Source organism: Mauremys reevesii, linkage group 19, assembly GCF_016161935.1.
Source record: "Mauremys reevesii isolate NIE-2019 linkage group 19, ASM1616193v1, whole genome shotgun sequence".
Lineage (NCBI taxonomy): Eukaryota > Metazoa > Chordata > Testudines > Geoemydidae > Mauremys > Mauremys reevesii.
Genome location: NC_052641.1, coordinates 23595518 through 23616984, shown reverse-complemented (window position 1 = coordinate 23616984; position 21467 = coordinate 23595518). Strand labels below are relative to the sequence as shown.

General features: G+C 51.0%; 1 protein-coding gene, 1 long non-coding RNA gene and 1 pseudogene across 2 annotated transcripts in view; 1 reads left to right on the top strand and 2 right to left on the bottom strand.

Annotated features, from left to right (window-relative positions):
* The window catches only part of LOC120386700, a 34448-nt gene extending 29698 nt beyond the window's left edge, over positions 1-4750 (top strand). The window contains exon 3 of the long non-coding RNA XR_005589866.1: positions 4656-4750. This is a non-coding gene — a long non-coding RNA (uncharacterized LOC120386700). The remainder of the gene's footprint in view (positions 1-4655) is intronic.
* Positions 1-11011, bottom strand: part of ADGRD2 (adhesion G protein-coupled receptor D2) — a 47194-nt gene extending 36183 nt beyond the window's left edge. Inside the window, 8 exon segments of the mRNA XM_039506261.1 lie at positions 197-475; positions 1075-1160; positions 1787-1885; positions 2998-3651; positions 4634-4870; positions 5779-5842; positions 6452-6526; positions 10940-11011. Coding sequence (XP_039362195.1) covers positions 197-475; positions 1075-1160; positions 1787-1885; positions 2998-3651; positions 4634-4870; positions 5779-5842; positions 6452-6526; positions 10940-10999 — 1554 coding nt within the window. The 5' untranslated portion in view covers positions 11000-11011.
* Positions 11012-12499: 1488 nt separating this feature from the next.
* LOC120386948 overlaps positions 12500-21467 on the bottom strand; it is a 43822-nt pseudogene continuing 34854 nt past the window's right edge.

Genomic DNA, 21467 nt, shown 5'->3' with positions numbered 1-21467 from the left:
TCTGACCTTCGGAGGTTTGCCCCACACTAGGCCCACCCCCATGATTAGTCATCAGGTCATTGTGAGCCAGTGAATCAAGGAACTGCAGGCCCCGGCAGCATGGTCAGATGTGACACAAACCTAATCTGCAGTGTCACAGACCACGCTGAGGTGAGGCAGGTAGCTGGTTCATGCACACATCACAAGCCTATTTCACCTGGCTGATTTCTGACCACTGGTCAGTATTTTGCTCCTCCAGGATCAGTCCAGTCACTTCCACATAATACTGACTCAGCTGCTCCAGCATCTCCAGCTGTTCCTGCTCCTGGACTTCAACGTCTGAAACTTGCTTTAGAAACTGGACCACGCCAAGCAGGTCAGCTGGCTTCACCGGGGTCTCCTCCTCCCTCAGGACGATCGTCAGAGCATGGAGAACATTGACAGCTGCTGAGATGTTCACGTCTCTAACATCGCCCAAGAAAACATTCTCAGGAATCTGCCAAGGAAAAGCCTTTTACCCCAGAGCAGACCCTACCTCTGCCCAAAGACATCAAACGATGTGGAGTTAATTAAGGGCTACGGGTGATACTCTGTGCCCACCCTCCAATACACAAGGAGGCTGTCCTGCCAGCCACCCATAAGCTATTAACCTGCAAGCTGGTGACTAGTGGAAAATGCACCATGTGCAGGGAAGGGAGAGCTGCCCCTGCTCTGCCACACAGGAGTATATGGGTGTGTGCTGAACTCAGCGTGCAAATGAGACCAGGAATCACTGCTATAAACAGGGCTCCCCTGCTCACAGTAACGAGTCCCCCAGATCAGGCCCTGGTGCTGTGAAATGGGCTCAGTTTGCCAAAATGATACAAAGGTAAATATTTTAAAAGCCAGAAAAAGGTGGCGAGTCTATTCGTGAGGTTCTTCCCTCTCCTGGAGTGCAGCACTAGAGGGGCCCGGGGGCACACAGCTTCAGGCTGGGAGGAAAAGAAACACACACAAGAATGAACAATGGCACAGCACCTCGGCTCTGGCCTGTTCTCAGCATTGGGAACTCCCAGCAACGAAAGGTCCCAAGGATCTGGGCTCTCACGCACTCACCACGGTAGCATTTGCGAGGGTATTAACCCGACTGATCAGTGGCGGGTTGGATTCTGACTGGGTTTTCTTCAGGAGTAAATACACATCTGAGAATAACACAAAGACACAAGTGTTGCCAGGATCCCCAGTAAAGTCCCATTTTCAAGTGCCTGGACAGTAGCTCCTTGGGATTCACTGATGTGCTGGGAGGACAATCAGGACAAGCTGCCGGGACTTGGGGAGGTAATTTGTGCCTTTTACCTTTAGTGCAAAGACACCAAGAGCTGACACTTCAGCTGCTCAGCCAAACTTTTGATCTCTGTGACCTCCCCTCCCTCAGCCCATCTCCCCACCCAACAGGACCAGAGATGCTTGGAGTTGATCTTACCCTACAGGGCTGTCACTGTAAGGGGGATAAAACCCAGGAGTCCTGCAACGTGCAGTGCGGATAACAGACAACTGAATAAACTGAAGATAAAAAAATTAAACTCGGTAAGAGCAGCAAGCGGGAGCATTCGGCCGGGACACACTTGGCCTGAGGCTGTGGCTACAGCACATTTTGACATTTATGTAATTTAGAAAGTTGGAAATGCTAGAGATTGTAGAAGATTAGACTGTAAACTCTCCAGGGCAGAGACTGTGTCTTCCTGGGTGTCTGTATAGGGCCTGATCCTGGCCAGGACCCCTGGGTGCTACCACAATGGAGATAATAAATAAATCACGCTGGCTGTACCCTTTGTGTAGTGGCAGACGAAAGGCCAGGAATGCAAACAAGAAGTGTCACTGACTCCACCACTGCCAACGTCCAGAACTCTGCATTGCTCCACAGGCCCTGGGAAGACACACAAACAAGGCCCACAGTGCTGAGACACGCGCTGGCCCCCACCAGACGGGACGTTTTCACAAATCAGCCACAAAAACTTTGTTTAAGGCTGAAAATCACCAGTTGCTCCTTAAACAGCCCCACTGTTCTCCCATGCATGGCCTGGAGCATGCATTCCTTGGGTTGCTCCGTGACGTAGCTTCTCGGGTAACCTGCAGTTAGATGCCCACCCCAGATACACCACGAGGAGACAAACGCCAGGGCTTGAGTTCTGGGTTTGATTAGGAATTGTCAAGCCAGTTGGGATAAATTGCAGTGCTAAATAGTGCCTTTCGCGCAGGAGGCTCCCGAAGCACTAGGAAGATGATATACAGGGTCCAACAACAGTAATCAACTGATAACAGGGGAGCAAGTGTAGCCTGAGCGATTTCTACACTACGCAGCTTTTAGCGACACAGTCATGCCGCTAAAAGCTGCGCAGCGTAGCTGCTGTTTTGTCAGCAGGAGAGAGCTCTGCCGCCGACAAAAAACCTCCACCCCCAACGAGCGGTGTTAGCGTTGTCGGCGGAGCGCTTTCTGTTCACACAAGTGCTTATTGTCAACAAAACTTTTGTCTTTCGGGGAGGGGAGGGGAGTTAACATCTCTCTGAACAACAGAAGTTTTGTCTTTCACTCTTGCCAGTGGAGACAAAGCCTAACTTCTCCAACTGAAACTAGAGGGGAAACATGGAGGAGAAAGAGTATAATTAGCCCACTGGGAATTTGCCCTGGACACTGGAGTTCATGACGAAAAGTGCCATGGAATCGTTAATGACCACAGATGAACAGGACCTCGGTCTCAGGTCTTATCTGGATGGTGACCACCTCCCTTCCCCCAGCACTCAAACCAACCCTCCTTTCCCTCTCCAAAAGATACACCATCCTCCAAACATTCCCAACTATCCGTCCTCCCGGTGCAAACCTCTCTTCCTATGGGTGATGCTTAGGCCCACACAGAGGCCTGTCGTCTTCGGTATGGCTGCACCTGGCAGAAAGGCACTGCCTTTTGCTGATCTGCAGCTCAGAACCTAAGCTTGGAAAGCAAAGTATGCCGGGGACCTGATGCCACGAATGAGTCTTACCTGGGCAAAGGAACTGTGCTGTCACTTCTTGTACAGTGGGCTCAATCTCCAGAGTGCAACTGCCCCACCTGAAGATAAGGTCATGGTCTATCAGGCAGCATGACCGGACTCTCTCTATCTGCTCTTCGCTAAGGACTGTCCGCCACACGTTCAGGTCAGTGATGTTCCCACTGAAGGACTCTTTCTCCTTGAAGGTGCCCCCTAGTGAATCCTGGTCTTGACCAATAATGAAAGTTCCATGATCGTAAATAGCCTGGCTGGCCGGCGGCCCTGTGGCACACAGGCCAGCGGCAGAGGCCTTCTTCTTCCCGTCGGCGTAGATGGCCCATGTCCCGTTCTGCTGCTGCCAGGTGACACAGAAGTGATGCCACTGCCCATCGCTGCGGAACACGGGCAGGTACGGGGAGTGGTGTCCGTGGACAATGATGGCAAATCGTACAAACTCTTTCTCATCAACAAAGCCGCGCAGCTGGAACTCGTTAATGAAAGCAGGGACGGCATAGGAGAAGATGGTGGAAATCTCCCGGGTCTTGTTGTCCCACTGGATGTGGGCACAGGCGGTGACAGCAGGCATCACGGGGAAGTTGGCCAGCACCTTCACGTACTTAGTGTCCGTTTTGTTTCTGAACACCAGGATTGGTGCTGTGTGAGTTCCTGGAAGGGGAACATTCAAAACTTCAGCCAAGAGTAGGCAGGAACCTGGACCAAACCCTGCTCCCTCTCTCTGGGAGACAACCATTTCTTTTATTTCATTCCCACAAATGCTAAAGACCCTTGACCCCAGCATACCACAATACCATAAATACATGCTTGAGGGTTCTCAGCTACTTCTAGAGGAGATGGTGCTGGCTACAGTGATGCCTGGAGAGGGAAGGGGAGTTTGATGCTAGAGCATTTCTGCAATTGCCACTTCTGGAAAGTGACACTTCCAGCAACCAGGATGGTAAATAAAGAATTTGGGATTAACTGCTCATGGCCAATGGCCTGTCTTCTGGAGGCAGAGCCTAGAGAAGGCCTCCCAGATCACCCGACCCATGCGCAACACAGTTGTGATACATGACTACCCAGCGCTGGATTGCTACAGCCTACGCCCCCTGTCATATGACTTGTATGATTACTTCTGCAGACATGTTCCAGGGGATACGTCCAGCAAAACCATCCTTGTCTTGATGCTGAGGTGGAGCATGGAGAATTAGTCCATGACACCCCAGGGCATGAGATCCCCCCTGAAAACTCTCCTTTGCCAGGATACCTACAAATAACTGGATACTGGTGAGACACCTGATGTACCACTGCCTGGCCTGCTGACCAATACCCTCTCATTGTTTCCTGGTACTCCCCCTTCTCTCTGTGTCCATCTGTTGGGTCTTGTCTTATACGTCGATTGTAAGCTCCCTGGGGCAGGTTCGGTCCTTTTGGCTTGTGTCTTGCGCAATGTGGCCCTGGTCCATGCTAGGGCTCCTAGGCCCTACCACAATACAAATCACAAGAATAATTTTTCCAGACTAATAACTTCCCCTCAGAATATCCAGACACACGTGTTTTGTAAAAGAAGGATCCGACCTCTGGGCATTCCTGGGTTTCTTTGTCCCTGGCTAGGCCAGGCTAGCTGCCCCAATGCCCATCTCATACTCACGTCTCTGTTTGTGTTTCCGCAGGAATGCCTCCCTCTCGGCTAACCAGACAGAGCTTTGCACTTGCAGGGAGTGCAGCAGTTTTTTGACCGAAGCCAGCTCGCTGCCCTGGGTCTCAAAGAGCAGCTGCGCAAAGCGTTGTTCACAATATCTGTTTGCATGCCACCAGTCCAAGGGGACGTCCACGTATTCATAAACATCTCCTAAGGCTGTGACGATGGCAGCAGCAGCACCAAAATCTGAAAGGCAGACAGGCAAGCTGGACCATTGCTACCCCATGCAGCACAGGAGCCGGTTTGCAGAAAGCACCAGAGCTGTGCCCTCATTCCCTGCCCATTCGCCCCCGGACGCATGAGGCCTTCACGTCAACAGCCTCAGTAATACTAACTACATGGCACACGCCTGCTTGTGCCACCTGGGGTCAGCCTCACCCAGCAGATCAGCTGTGCACTTGCAAACATGAGGTTTGCGCAGCCCTCGGAAAGTCAGAAGCAGAATCTCGCACCCGTACGCAGCACAAAGGGACGTCGGCGAACAGGGACAGACTTTAGTGGATTGCCTCAGGCCTAAGATGAGGGAGAGCTGCGAGCTGCCCTTTAGCACATGTGCCTGGAAGTGTCGGCTTTCCCCAGGCCCAGCCCTCAGACCTGATTCATCCGTGTGAAATACCCAAAACAGTGGCAATGTCAGGACAAAACGACACACACTGCATTCACCGGAGGGATACACTTTAAGATGACATCTTACTCAAACTCACTCAGGGACTTATGGACAGAGCTTAGGCCCCGGTTTTCAGCTCCCCCCCTTTCCATATTTGCAAGTGGCAATTTGCGCTCACAAAATTGCTCCCACATTGGTTTCACCCACAAGTGCATCACAGGCACAAATATCAGCAGTTGGACAGCACTTACCTGATTTTTACCTGCTAACCTGGCACTGTAGTTAGCTGTACAAATACTAATATTTACACCTGCAATCAAATTTGGGTCCAACAAACACTGGTCGCAATTGACAACCGTATAAAAAGGTGTGGGGGGGTGGGGTGGGGGGGTAAAGGTTAGCTCTTACAGTCCCAAACATATTGTCATAGATTCTCCGTGCTGAATATTGTTCACACAAACACTCAAGTGCTGATTAGGACACTAACCTTTTGAAGTGCGATTATCAGCAAGGGCAGTAAAGTCTAAGAGTTCCCTGGACAGGCTACCAATCTGCAAGAAACAACACCACACGGTGGGAGCAATATTTAGGGGGTACGTTTACTGCTTAGTTCCCTGTTTAAGCCCATGGAGTCTGGTGTCTCTGCTTACACTGCACTGTTCTAGCAAGTTTTCCTTGTTATATACAAGTATATAAAGAACCTTTGAAAATAAACATTTCACAGCAAAATACTCTCCTCCACACAGCTACATGGAATAATCAGGAAACTAGAAATATAACAATACCCATTGCTGAGGCTCTAAAAGCCAAGTGCTATTATTAAAGTACCTGAATCTGCCAAGTGAAATCTACCTCTTGCTGAAACACTGGAAGATGGAACCTACCAGAGCATGACCAGTAGCAACCATCTCCTTTGGGTTGCGGCATCAATAACAAGCCAATGACTAAATACATTGGCCTATCAGAAAAGGCGTAGAAAGGTTTATTCATTTTATTTTAGGAGATTTATTCCAGTGTCACTCAGAACGACCTCACCTAGGACTCAGGCCCTGTGTTCCAACATCCTGACTGTTAGGGAAATGTCTTTGGACAATTCCTAGCGGTTTTAAGCATTCAAATTATCCAGCTACTCAAAGCAATTAAGTCCTTGTAAAACTTACCAGAAAGCTGAGGAACCAGTACTCAGGTCTCGAGTGTCGCCTGACCATATCGACTGGCTGGAAATCTTTCCCTCTCTGCTGGAATGGACAAAGCAGTGCTAGATAAAGATGTCCTGCAGCTGTAGAGCTAATTCTTGCATACAGAAATGGGGGGGGAAAGACTCAACAGAAAATATCCATCCTAGATAGCCTGCTAGGCCCACTCTGTGCCTGTTGCAGATGAGATACCAAAAGCCGATAACTCTGCAGAAGCTAAAAGCAGCAAAGAGTCCTGTGGCACCTTATAGACTAACAGACGTATTGAAGCATGAGCTTTCGTGGGTGAATACCCACTTCGTCAGATGCATTCACCCACGAAAGCTCATGCTCCAATACGTCTGTTAGTCTATAAGGTGCCACAGGACTCTGTTGCTTTTTACAGATCCAAACTAACACGGCTCCCCCTCTGATACTCTGGAGAAGCTGTATCATTACTTCATAAGTCAGACGGTTAGTGAACCCTCCTCACCTGCTTTTAACCAAATCAAGTCAGAGGCATAAATTACATTTCTGAGCAGTGTCAAACGAGATCTTTGACAACGTTTCCAGGTAGCTGTGCTGGCCAGACAATGGGATCTTGTAAAGGTTCTGCTAAGATGTAGCATAGGGACTAACCATCACAAATTGGTACAACCCTTACATCTTACAGGTGGGTAAACTGAGGCACAGAGTGGCTAAGTGACTTGCTCACAGCCACACAACAAATCAGCATTACAGTTCAGAGGAGAGAAGCCAGGAGCACTCTCAATCCCCTGCTTTTAACCACTAACCCTGTGGTGGTCCTGCACATACAAAATCTATTTCTCAATAGCCAATCCTTGGCACCTGGAGTCCCAGGAAAATGGTACCACATGGAGATTTCGAAAGCTAGCTTTTTGAAAAGCAAGGGGGGGGGAGACATTGCCCAAAGAGGAAGTGCTGATCCATTTGGCAGTCAGAATTTACAATAAAAGCACTTTGGAGACCACGTGAAAGAGACTCTGGTTCTAACCCAGCAGCCTGCAGGTCTGGAGAACCAGGCATTGTTAGCTGGCCAGGGGTGGAACGCTCTCCTCCCTCTCCCCGCCCCCAGAAAGAAGGAAAAAGCACATTGACCGAGATGCTAAATGCTGGGAAGACGAACAAAGAACATTCAACGTGACCAGAGTGGGAGGGGCCAACGACCAGGAGTCCAGGGACTCTCATGGGACTGCACAGAAGCAGTAGCGGATTTGGTGTCATGGTGCCAGGCCCACTCCAAAGGGGTCCCAGCCCAGCCCACTCTTCTCTGCCCCCCACCCTCTCCTGCAGGGGCAGAAGCTTGGTGCTGCTGGCTCCTGGGGCTCAGGCTGCAGCAGGGCAGGCTCCACCCCCAGCCAAGCCCGTCCCCTGCCCCTCCCCTTCCCTGTCCCCGAACAGGAGGTGCGAAGGAGGGGGAGGAGCAGAGCCACAGCTCACTCACCGCCTGGGGGAGGAGGCAGAGGTGAGGTGGGGCGAGGCGGGGCAGGGCCTTAGGGAAGGGGGGGTGGAATCAGGGCACACCCCCTCCAGCCCCCTGCCCTGACCCCTGAACCTCCCCAGATCTCCCCCGACCCCAGCCCCCTGTGCTGACTCCTGCACCCCCCACACATACCCAGCCCCGACGCACGCCCCCCCACACACATTCCAACCTGCACCCCTCACACCAAATGGGAGCTGCCCCAGGTAAGCACTCCACACCCCAACCCTGAGCTCCCTCCCTCACCCTAGCTCCTGGCCAGACCCTGCACCCCAACCCCCAGCCTGCTCCTGCACCCTAACTCCGTCCCAGACCCTGCACCCCCAGCCCTGTGCTCAGTGCACCCCCACCCTCAGCTCAGTGCAGAGAGAGAGAGGAAGAGAATGGGCCAGAACCAGGGAGAAGGTAGGTACCCACTGTATGTGGCCAGGGGCGGGGGGGATCCTGTTTACCCCTCCCCAGCCTTGCTGCACTTGCAGTTTACCCCCGCCCCCTCCCTGGCTCCAGAGACCAACCCTAGCTCCCACCCCACTGTGCTTTTACCCCTGGCCCCTTTTACAATCATTCCTCGGGGGGGCCACAAATATGTTTGGTGCCAGGCCCACAGAAAGCTAATCCGGCCCTGCACAGAAGAGAGAACTAGGGAAGATGACCATGCAGCAATGGGATGACTGACTCATAAGCATTATGTCCACACGCCTTGCAAATGTCACCAGTGGCAAAGCAAATGAATACAAGGGAAAGCTAAGGGATGTCAATTGCACGTTAGGACAGCAATGCTTTGCTTTAGTTTTATATTAACTTGTATCAGAGACAAAGATCTGAACATTTAAAAATCGGATTGAAAAACAAGCTTCTTGTCCATTGGAAGGGAAAGTACAATACTATTATTTTACCTTCTCTAGTGCCTTTCACCCCTGCGTCACAAGACCCTTTACTGGCAATGGAGTGAACCTCCCAGCACATCCCTTAGGTAGGTGTTGGCTTCCCCAGGTATAAACCAGGAGGTGATGAGTCAGAACCCAGGGCGGATCACGCCACATTTACTTCTCAGACCATTTTCAATCTATGAACCACCACAGGGGCAGCTGTGCTCCTCCGGGACTGTGCATATCCCAAAGCCCAGGATGCAGCATGTGAGAGCAGGGGACAAGGCGTTCTTGGTCGAGGGGATCCAGCGGCGGAACAATCTTCCAGCGGAAAACAGGCCAATCCAGAGTCTGGTCCTCTTTAGGAAACATTCCAAAGCCTTCCTCCTTGAGAAAGCCTTTCCAGCATAAGGAATGAACACCCCTTCCATTCCCAAACCCCTCCTGCCCCCCAAAATAAACGCACGCCCTAGCACAGACTCCAGTTAGCCTGCTAGTGACCGCCCGGTTTCTACTGAATGTATGCAGCAGACAGCTGGATGCTACGGCGATGGGTGGAATGGATAATAAACCCCCTAGGTGGACAGTGGGGGCAGAGCCAGGAATGAAACCCAGACGTTATTACCTCGCTCTGGGCTTTAGCCTCCAGCCCAAACTCCCTCCCTAGAATAAAATGTGGCTGCTAAAGGAAGACTTCATGCTCCGAACCCAAACCAGCAAGATACCTGGTATTTTCCACCATCAACCCTTCGGGGCCTAGAGGTTTAAAGAATCTATTCTTCCCCCAACACTGACCTAAGACCCAATTATTCTATCCCCTTCATGCAATATTAACTCTTTCACACCCGAACCGCACTGATATCCATCACACACTGACTCTCTTCTTGTTCCAGGATTTCTTCGTTTCACTGTAAATTGTGTACAATCCATCCCTGTCTGGTGGGCGATTCTGGCTCTGAGAGGGGTCTGGGGCAGAATGATTCTGGGGTGCAAGGTGGGGGGAAGGGAATTGCTTCCACAGGAGGGGTGTTGTGTGCAGGTTCAGCAGCTGGAAGGCTGATGTTGTATAAACACAATATCCGAGACCCGCAGGATGAATCTGTTAAATTTCACCCCAGGGAGAACTTTCATAACCTCCTCACCCCACAAGGAGACAGCCACCACACAAGCACCACAGAGCAAGAGACAAAGCACTGAGCAGCTGTATTGTCAGCTGGTGCTTATGCTGAGACCACCTAACTCCCTGCCGGTCTCTGACGGGACTGGAGCCAACGCAGACCTGCGAATGAAGGCGATGGGCTGAACGACAGCGTTATAAAAGTTGTGGGATTTCTTATTCTTGGGGGAGGTTTTGCTTGCACAGGCTTCCTGTCTCATGGCCCATCTGGCTATTGCACATCCACTTGCAAAGTTTTAAAAATCGTTTACTTAAATCAAACTCATCTTGTTTTGAGAGAAACTGGCTGATGCTGAGGAGATATTAGTCTGTTGAAACTGGACTTCGCACCAGATGCACCAAGCAGCAGCAAAGCACTTAAAAGGGCTTGCTTTTAAAACGCAGCACTGGCCCTTTGTGGCAGGAAGCTGACAGATGATCTTCCCGGGGTGCTACTTGGTGGCGTGTTATTCTGAAGAGTTTAATCATGTAATGTTGTATTTGAGTGGGTAAAACCCACAATTGTTGTGACTGTTTTTGTAAATCCACCTCCCCCCACCCCAACAAAACAAAAACACACAAAAAAAACAAATCCTCAAAGTCTGCGGGACACAGCCCAGGGCAACCAGCTCCATCAAATAACCAGCCAGGCAGCTCCCCCAAGCCAGGGGCTCTCCAGGCCCGTGTAGCCATTTCAGGGTCTGATCCGTCTTGCTTACCCCCAAGTTCCAGCTCACTACAGAACTTCTTGCTTTCACAATCAGACCAACCTACCCAGGGGCGGCTCTGGACATTTCGCCGCCCCAGGCAGGGCTCCGTGCCGCGCGGGGCGCGCTGCCGGTCGGTCGCCGGGAGGGCGGCAGGCGGCTCCGGTGGCCCTCCCGGCAGGGCGCCCCCCGCGGCACGGCGCTTGGCGTGCTGGGGCCTGGAGCCGCCCCTGGACATACCTGTGGGTCACAGCCACACGGTTCCCGAAAGTCTGCTCGCTCATCGGACCACGGCATCATACACAGACCGACCGGCGTCTGAACCCCGCACCTGCAGCGCGCGGAGCGGGGCAAACCCGGCACTGGGTGAACTAACCTGCCCTGCAATGAGCCGATGGCCCCCGGCTGGGAACCTGCCCTGGGAGCGCGGGAGGCTCAGCCCCTGCCCGCGGGGCTCTCAGCTCGGCACACCCGGCTCTGAGCCGGCAGCGGTTCCAGCGCGGGGGGGCCGCGGAAAGTGCCCTGGGCCAGACGGGCTCCGGCTTCCCGGAGCAGCCGGTGGAGGAGCGCGCCGGTCCCGTCCCGGGAGCGCTGCAGCCTCCGGGGCGCCCGCCTCCACCCCGCCCGGCCCCGGGCAGCGCAGCCCCGCGCCCCGCTGCCGCCCCCCGCGCCCGGCTCCCCCCGCTGCCGCGCCCCGCGCCCGGCTCCTACCGCCCGGCCCCGCTGCCGCGCCCCGCGCCCGGCTCCTACCGTCCGGCGGCTCCGGGCGCTGCTCTCCGCATGGCCTCGCGGCGCCCGGCTGGAGGGGACGCTCCCTGCCCCGAGCCCGCGGCAGAGGCGGCTCCGGGCGGGCCCTTCACATGCAAATCGCAGCCTGGTGCGTGAGCGCCGCCGCCGCCGCCTCCCTTGGCGAGCTGCCGGCCGGCGGGGGAGGGGGCAGCGGGCCCTGCTCCAGCCCAGCCCAGCCACCTGCACGGGGCTCCCGGGAGCCAGCCCCCGCTCCGCGCCCCTCCTCGGCTGGGCACTCGCCCTCCTCCCTCCTGGGAGCCTCCGGCTGGAGCCCAGCTGCTGGCGGAAGGAGCAAGAGCAGGGGGGCTGGCCCCAGCAGGAGTGGGCACCAAGGCAGGTGGCGAGGAGGGGGCTGCTCGCCTTCCACCCCAGCCCAGGGCCTGGGGGCTCCCTGCTGGAGGAGGCTCCTGGGATGCTGGTAAGGGAGAGGGTTAGTGTTTCTCAAGGACCAGGCCCTAGACCAGTCCTCCCTGAGAATTTAGGAAGGCACCAAGCCAGGCCCTGGTATCAGAGGTTGAGAAACAGCGCTAAACGCTTCTGAAAAACTAGGCTAGAGAGGCCTGTACCTCTCCCCAAGGCTGGGCTTGATAGGACCTCCCACCCTGTAGCACCCACATGTCTAACCAGCTTTTTCCTTCTACATCCTACTAAAGACTTCCAGGCCTCCAGTGTTTTCACCCGACACCCAGCACCACAGGAGCAAACTAAACGCAGCCTTCACAGCCCAGGGGAAGGGGGGGTGGAATCAGGGCACACCCCCTCCAGCCCCCTACCCTGACCCCTGAACCTCCCCAGATCTCCCCCGACCCCAGCCCCCTGTGCTGACTCCTGCACCCCCCACACATACCCAGCCCCGACACACACCCCCCCCACACACATTCCAACCTGCACCCCTCACACCAAATGGGAGCTGCCCCAGGTAAGCACAGCCCAGGGGAGTTTCTCCAAATCTGTTTATTTTACATTAGAGCAGAAGGACAAAACATCTGCTGTTTAGTATTAAAAGTTTGGGAAGCCTGGACAAGTCAATTTGAAGCCTTGGACAGCAACAGTAGAGGGACATGATTTGGCCAAAGCAGGTCCGAGAGCCCTTTTGACAAGATGCTCTAACAAAACTAGTTAAATTCTTTTTAACAAGAAACAAAAGGAGAGAGAGATACAGGTCCTGTTGCTAATGTACATCAACATATTCAGGTCTCTCTACCTAATACCTTACAAGCAGTTTGTGCCACCACAGACACCCATGCAAGAGGTGAGATTATTAAATTCAGGCATGTCATTACCTTAAACACTTGTTTTTTTTAATTAAAGCTGGGCTGTGACTGTGCTCCCAAAATACACAAGTTATTTAACTTGAGTTATAACAAACTATTAGCTTTTCACCACTCCATAATCAAATGAGTAAAACTGACATTAAATGCCTAGGGCCTTACAGATTAGAACAAGGCTTATAAAGGTTCCCAGGTAGGACAACATGTGAAGTACTGTTGTGATTTTCAAAGCCACGTTCCCACAATGGGGCCTGTAGCAGGGAGCCTGGAGGCAGGATTTTAAGACCAGAGTATTTGGGCCACCTCCACAGTGCCCCAGCATTCTTAGCCTCAAGGGAGAGGTTCTCTTTTGATTAATGCTCGATTCAGCTTTGCTACAGCAACACGCACATAGTTCCCACTCCTCCCCCGTAAGTGAATGCTTGAGTCAGGCCCTGGATTCATGGGCAACTGCCTTTTGTTCGTCAGGGCCTCCATCCCAGAACGAAGGCAATTATCAGACCCCAGTCTCTGCGCTAGTTGCAATAAATCTCTAGCAGAAGAATGGATCTGGGAGGCAGCTGCTTCGGTCTGCTTAGTCACTACTGCCAGTTGGTAAACTGACTGATGAGGAGATTCGGCATGAGCAGCGCTGCACAAAGCATCAAAGGTCTTGGCGAGCAGCACAGCAGTTTTGGAGAAGGTCTCTGTGGCTTGCTTCAGCTTTGCTAGGTCTGGGTCCTGGTCCGCTGTGAGGAGCAGGGGAGGTGGTCAGAGCCAAAACCAAAAAAAAGTTCAGATTGCATCTTTCATCAAGTATTTAACTGAGTGCTTTCCTGCTTACAGTGAGGCCATTAGGACTTGCACAGCACTTCACTAGCTAGAGAACTTTGCAAAACCATTAAATAGTTCTAACACCCAACTCAGGAGGTAAGTGTTCCCTATATACCCAGGTGTAAAATAAGGTTAAAACAAATTTTCCTAAAAGCAGAGTGCTAGACACTGGTACAGCCAGAATTGAGATGCAGGTGTCCTGACTTTGTGCTTGCCTGGGTTGTGCTGCTTTCAACCCCCTCATGAGATATGGCTATAGTACCTGCCCTTTACAGATGGGGAAAGTGGGGGGAGAAAAGCAATCTTCACCGAGTACTGCCCCCACACCCAGTCTCCACTCACCTACATGAATTTATAGTGGTGCAGTTTAAAGAACCCAAAACAAAGATGTGTAACAGAACAACACACAATGTTTCCTGAGCACACTTGGCTCTTTGAAGACAGTTTAGCTGTAGAATCAAGTAACTCTTGGGCTGAAAATCTTTGAGTTGTGTGCCAACATGTTTCACTCTAGTGAGGATCAAAGAAAGATCCAATTACTTATGTTCAGAAGCTGCATTTGCCTGAAGCATTCTCAATATTCCTTGCAACTAGAAGGAAATCTGCAGCATGTAGTTGCAACTGCAGGCAAAACCACCCAGCAATTTGAAGACCATCTCCAAATAGACCAGACAAGAGTAAGATGAGTAACTAAGAAGCATTACCTTTCAGACACTGCAAAGCAATTGTAGAGGCCTGTTTCCAAGCCACCTAGAGAGCATTCAAGTCACAGCTTAAAGTTTTATAACAGGAAACACGCTCTTGGAAACTCAGACTTGGAGGTTTTTCTGACTTCTGTTTTTTGAGGGATTCAAATCCCCTCTATTAAAAAAATAAAAAATAAACTTACTAGCTAGTCTAGAAACCTGTTTTCACCTCTTTCCTGCTATTTAGCAATTTCCCCTGAATTCTGGGCTATTCTTGCTTATATGCCAAGAGGCATCTCTGCAGAGGCTACGGAGGAGCAATCACCTGGAGTGTAAGTTAGTGAAGCAGGCATGTGTCTTCCCATGAGGCAGGCCCCCCCACAAAGCAGCAACTCCACAGTGTGCCTTGGACACAACAAAAGAGGTACTGACAAGTGTCAGTGCCACACAAGTTCTCACCCAGAGAAGTTACCATGTGACTTCAGCGAACAACTCTTCTTTTACTATACCCAGCCGATGGGGATTATTCCGAGAACTGCACAGCCCCTGCCCTTCCCACATACACATGCACTCACCCAGAATATTTTGCATTTCTCCAGAAAACACTGCAGAGAGCTTCCAACTGAGAGGAGCTGTCTTCACACTTCCTCTGCCAGCTAAAAAGGAGAAAAGTGAAGCAAGCACAGAAAGTGTCTCTTGGGCAACCAAGCAGTAGGCATCATTGTGAGTGAAAGCATGCACAGCTGTACGGGAGATGGTGGGCACTGGCTCAGAGTCAAGGTCTTAGTCTGGTGAACTGGACACGCTGCTGTAGAGGCAGACCCACTGGTGAAGAGAACATGGGAAGCAATATCAGAGGCCTCAAATCCTACAGCCTGCCCTATCTCCTCACTTCATGGGGTAGGGAGGAGGGAGAGAGAGAGAATAAATGTAAGCAGATTCCTCCATCCCCAGGGCAGATTCCTCCATCCCCCCAAGATCAAAGTCAGCAAGGGGAGACTGCACTGATTGGTGCATCTGTAGGTTTGCCTTAAACTATACTTAGCGTAGGTGAGCCCCAGTCAGTGCAGAGTCAGACTCTCTGCCACAGTAAGCATTGGATGGTCCCAGAAGTGTGCCCTTATCTACCACCCTGTAAGCCAACTCTTCACGTGAATTCTCCTCTCCCCAATTAAAATGGAACACTGCAGTCCATTTCCCATGCAGGGAGCAGCAGAATCCCTGCCAGCCATTCAAGGGACACCGGAGAAGAGGGACGAGTGTCTACACAAATGATGAATCTACGTGTAAACAGTAGTCAAGCCATCAGTACATCTTCTCTCATGAGGCAGTTATAAGTACAAGAGGCATTCTAAGGCACCCACTGCTTACTCAAAATGTTTGGTGACACCTGATGGTTTGCAGTTAGTGGTGGAATGATGGAACCAACCTTGGGTTTGCTTCTATTTAAGTATTTTCAAGCCAGCTGAACATCTGATTACATGGGATCAATTTAAAAAGCTGATATTAGTTTTCAGAGGAATTATACCTTATTAGCAAGAGTTCTTGATCGCACACCATCACCACAGCTTGCAAAGCTTTACACAGCTTCAGAGCAGAGCTTCTCATTGACAGGGCAGTGACATTTGTATGCTCAACACACTCAGCAAATATTTGCCAAATCAAGTAGAAAGCAGTGTTTGTAGATGAGATGCAGAGGTGAACACACTCCCTTGCTTTGTTGCATTAGGTCACTTTTTAACTTTACGAGCCAGTGAGCTGCAGTCTCCCCCAACCCAGTAGGGGGTGTTATTCCACTGCAGCATTTGTTTTTGCCACACCGCCCACGGTGCCAGGCTGACCTCCATTGTGTTTCCCCTCAGGTTTTGTTTGAAAGCTTTGCACAGGTAGCGAGAGTGTCTGACAAGTCTTCCCTCAGAGGGCATTTGCAATGACTGTGGTTAGAACCGCAACCCCTCCGACACACCCTGACAACAGAGCACGTTGCTCACCAGCTTTATTGCCGCAGCAGCTATTCTACAATAGCCTCCACACCTGGAAAGTTACATTACCTGCCTTCTTGAAGACAAGTTCTGGCACTGCAGGTCCAGGAGTTCCTCTGTGTTCCTATCAATCTGCACAGCAATATAGTTCTCTGCCCCTCCAGTGACTGCCTCGGGCACAGTGTTTGGGAGGAACTGAAACCACAAACATTCCATCCTAGTGAAGTGTCATCGGATTGTCAGCATGGCCTATTTCACAAAGCATTCTGCGGGGGACAGCACAGAGCTGGGCTTATTCACTGCTGTGGAATCCATTGATGGATATTGGGGCAGCGGCTGTAGGGGTGGCTGGTTGCCAGGATGCAAGAGTAGGAATTGAAGCCTATATTTCCCTCAAGCTCAGTCACTTCCCTCCCATCCCCATTGCAGGCCACAAGAGGAGACAGATCAGCTCCTCAGGACCAAAATTCTCAGCCATTCCTGCCCCCCACCAGACCCCACTCTCAGCAGTCAAAGCCTCCAGAGCTGCCATCAACACAACTCTTACAATGCAGATATGCATTGGCAATCTGCCCATTAAAGTCTCCCGCACACTGAAAATTGAGAATTTGGGTACAGCATACACTGGATTTTAGATCTTGCTATGAGCAGGAATACTGGGCTAGTATTGTAACATGGGCATTTAATTCCATTAAAAAAGCCCATCATCTTCACTTGTGAGATCAATCCATTGCAGAGATTCCACTTTGCCACAGAAACAGGGGAGCTCACAGCAGAGTTCAGCTCCAGCCAGCTAGAAGGTACACCAGGCCTGGTTTCTATCCCAGCTGAACCCCCAGGTCTGAGTAGGCATGTCTGTCAGAGACGCTTTCTAAGATGAGAGTTCATCAGTATTCAAAGAGTGTTTGGCAAATATTTGGACTTGGATGGCTTCTTTTTTTTTGGTAGTGTAGTGAGCTGTTTGTAAAGCAGTACAATGCCTAGCTCCCAAGGAGGGTCCCACAATCCCAGGGAGCAATTAGAGAGCATAGGAGGCTCTGAACTATCACCCATGGAAGGGGCTCTCATCAACCGGTCTCTCACAGTCAGGGAGCAGTGTCAGCATCCGTGGAAGCAGCATTTTGATTGACAACTGGACAATCATCCCCACCTCCCCCAGGCAAAGGTTCAGCCTTACCTCAGTTCGTTCAAGATTGGCTTCCGGCCCCACAGCAACCATTAGCTGGCCAAGCCAGCTAGCAACAGCGATCACTGACTGCTCAATTTGCTCCTTGGATTCCAGGATCATGGATGTAATTTCACATTCACAGCTCTGCAGAAGGGAGGCAAGAAAGCCAGCAGCACATGTTCAGTTGACTCTCTTTAGATTTCATTACAAGCATCTTTACAGTGCACGCTTAGCAAAGCGAGGCTTTTACAGACAGACAGACACTAGATCAGTAGAGCCCCAGGTTTAAATGCGTTTTATAGGCACAGCCATTCTTGCAGGCTGCTTGTGTTGCCAGAATAAATTCCGTTATTCTCTCCCACCCCCCATTTCAGCTCTCATTAGACAGATTATTTCTTAGCAGCACAATGCACACATAGGCGATGCCTCCCTGCTGCAGACAACTGGAGCAAGGATTGAGGCGCATTATAGCCTTAAGTAACATGCCAGAAAAGGACTAATCAGCAGATCAGCAACTCCAAGTCAGGGCCACCCCATAGCCTGGTTCACTGCACTGGTCCAGGATTCTGTAGACCTGGTTCCAGTCAAATCAGGCAGCACTATGGAGGCTGTGTGCTTTGACTCAACTCCTGGCAAGGAGGAGGGGGATACAAGGAATTAGAGAGACACCTCTGGTCAGATCAGGAGCAGCTTTAGAAGGGAGGCTGGACTGAGGTGGTTTGAAGTTGTCAGGTGTCCTGGTACCTCTCTAGCCTTCCCCTGTACAGTCCTCAGGCTGAGAATTCAGAGTGCAGAAGTTCAGGACATCCTGCCTGATTCTCTGCACCATAGTACAGCTCTGTCACAGGCTCTTGCCTCCAATGGATGGCAAGAGCTAGGGAGGTGAACAGGTCCAGCAGAGATGTATAGAATCCAGGGTCACCACCACCTAAGTCTATTCTCCCATGGACTACCAAAAGGACAGGACAAAGTCATAAAGCGAGTAGTGGTGGCAGCATTAAGAGTTTCTGCAGCCACCTTGCTGGAATTTGAGGCCCCACATCCTGTGAAGCAAGTGGTTCAGTCTTAAACATAATGCAAGAGGACTTCTCATGCAACAGCTGCTGCCCATTCACGAGCTTCTCCTCCTCATTACAGGGTTAGGAAAGTCCATTGCCATGGTCAGGCAATGGAATGGCCTTTCACAGGAGTTCAAGGGGACAGTGACTTACGTTCAGCAGGAAGGCAACATTCCCACCAAGCTTCTTCACTTCAGCCTCTAGATGGTCCTTCAGAGCACCGGTTCTAGGAGCACAGGTCTCCAGAAGCCTGACACAGACTGCTAGCTGATCTATTGCGGAGGAAACCTTGATGCAGTGGGGCTGGATGCTGCTATCATCAGACACTGGGAAGGGTGGAGAGGAAAGAAGGGGGATCCCTATGTTAAAGGGTGAGAAAAGCCTGGGATGGGTTCCAGGGTCTGGAATGACCAGGCAGACTCCATCCAGCTGCTGGTGTAAACGTGACCCAGCCAACACTTACCCATAGCAGTGCTGTAGACACACTGTTTTACAATGTTGAGCAATGGCTGCACTGGAGTCTAATACTGCTTTCAGATCCAGCAGCACCTTTAAGAGGAGGCTGCCAGATTCCTCATCCTTTCCAAGAGCCTCCATTGCTGAATCGATCAGCAGTTTGCAGACAGCAGCACAGCTGGCATTATGAACAGGAGCATCCAGAGGCACTGGGGCATTAGGCAAAAGAGAAAAAAACCCTCAGCATGCTGTTTTGTACATGCACTAGGTAGCTGGACGAAACCTGGAGAGCAGTCTAACAGACATGTTCTTCATTGAGAGGAACTGGAAAAAAGTCACCCCAAGGAGAGAACTGAAGGGTCTGTACCTCTCCCACCCCAAATAAGCAACTGAATCAACTGATTGTCAATGTTGTGTATAAAAGTGTAGGGCTGAGGGCATGCTGGGAAGCTGTTAAAGGCAGTAGGAAATGGAATTTAGCCAATAGAAAAGTGCAAACTTGGGTGTTCTGCCTTTATATTCATTTTCTGTGCAACTTGTGTTTGCTTTCCCTAACTATATCATCTTTGAAGCTATGATTTTTCTATTAAATAAACTGTTTGCTTTTACCTCAAGCAGGTCTGTTGTACAAGCTGTGTGGAGTGTTTGCACCAAAGTGAACTGACAGTTGAGGGCAGGTTTCACACTTTTGGGGTGACAAACCAGAGGGGAAGTCTGAGTGGTATTGAAGAACTTGAGGAGACAGATTTGGGGGGCCCTCATGACCAGGGATTTTGAGGTCACCCTGAAAGTAGTAACTAGGACAATAGAAGCCAGCGAGGGACCTTATGTCAGCTGGCTACTGGTGTCAGAGCACTGAACTGTAGCATTAAGACACCCAAAGTTACAAGGCAGGCAGTGACAGACCCCCCCATTGGTCTGGGCGCTCCCAGAAACATATAGGAACTATAGCTGGCCTTTTTTCCATTTTTTAAGTTTAGTACCCTAACTTCAGAATGACTCAGTCTGGGGTAGGGAGGGAGGAAATAGAGCAGTGCTCCTCACCTAGCCAAGATAGTTCTTTCAGCCAACGTCTGAAAATAATCACACAAAGTGGGTGACAGGCTCCATGTGTAGCCAGCACAGGTTACTTGTGCTGTTACTGCCTGGCACCAGCTTCATTAATAGGAACCAAATCTTTTCCTTCTGTTGGAGAAGGAATAAGGACCAGTTTGATCTCCTGATTGCCCTAGTTGTATTACTTTTCTTTTTTACCCTATTTTGATAAGCACAAAAAACAGAACCAGACTCTGCTAGTTCGTCATTATATCCAATACTGCTGGGTTATTGATTTTAAGCAGCATTCGCACAGAAGAGGTGTCCAGTGGCGTATAACAAGCCTACTTGCCTTTCCCCCATAGCTTTCCTGATGTCGGACGGCTGAGAGGACTCCTGCCCCTGAGAGAAAACAAGGAATTTGAGATTAGCTGGCCAAGCTGCCTGCATCCTTGTGGGGTCCCCCCCCAGAAAAAGGATCCACTCCACAAGGGTTAAAGCAGAGCTGGGACGCTGATGCCTCTCTTCGCTGTAATGGGATTACACCCAGTGGCTCAGGAGGCCAGCTCCTGGGCTGTGGGGCTTTAAGCAGCATGAAGAAAGATTCACGTGTGCGTCTCCCCAGCCCTTCTTTACCGTTTCGTTTCCTAGGAGAGCCATTAGGAGCTATTCTGCTCCCCCTGCAGAAAGATGGGAAACTGGACTTGGCTCCAAAGAACTGAAGCCCCTTTCTTTGCCAGCACAAAGAGCAGAGAAAAGGTTCTTAGATTTCTTACCTGGAGAACTTCAGGCTTGTGACTTAAACCCAGAAGGTAACTGGGCCTAGTGCCAGGTGCGTTAGCTTGAGCCTACAAAGTCTTAAAATTCTTTGGCTTACCAAGTACCTCAGAGACCGTCCTTTATGCTGTCTGGTGTAAACCCAGGGCACTGGAGCTCAGACAGGCTGCTCAAGCTAACTGCACCGCAATTTAGGGGTCAGGAAGGGTGAGACACCTGGGGAAGTTGCTCCCGCCCCCCTTGGTTCACCAGGGAGAGACATTTGTTAACTTTCAAGTCATGCTGTGAGCTCTATTTGTTCTGTGAAGTTTTCTAGGAGTCAGGGTGAGTTGAGAGCCCAGAACTGGGTCACGGGAAATTCGGTGCTTTCAGGGATGGGGGGGGGGGGGGGGAGTTGGAGTGCAGGCGAGTTTATGTGCTGGTTCACTTTGAAGTTCAGACATCCATTTAGAGTGCTGGGGCAGCACATTTTAAAACAGAATTGTGCAAATGTTAATTCCATGTGCTATCTGCATAGTGTGTCTAGTTCCCAGACCTTCACATTAGTAAATGTGCTGTGTTTTGTAACTAAACTCACAGAGACTTTAAATGCTGAGTAGTCCGTCCCCCCCCCCCCGATGTTTTCAAAGCACTGTAAAAAGATTTTTATACATTTAAGTCTTGATGCAAGTTGTATTTAGACACTAATTGAGGGCAGTAGTTGGAGGAACTGTAACCAAAGTTACATTTGATA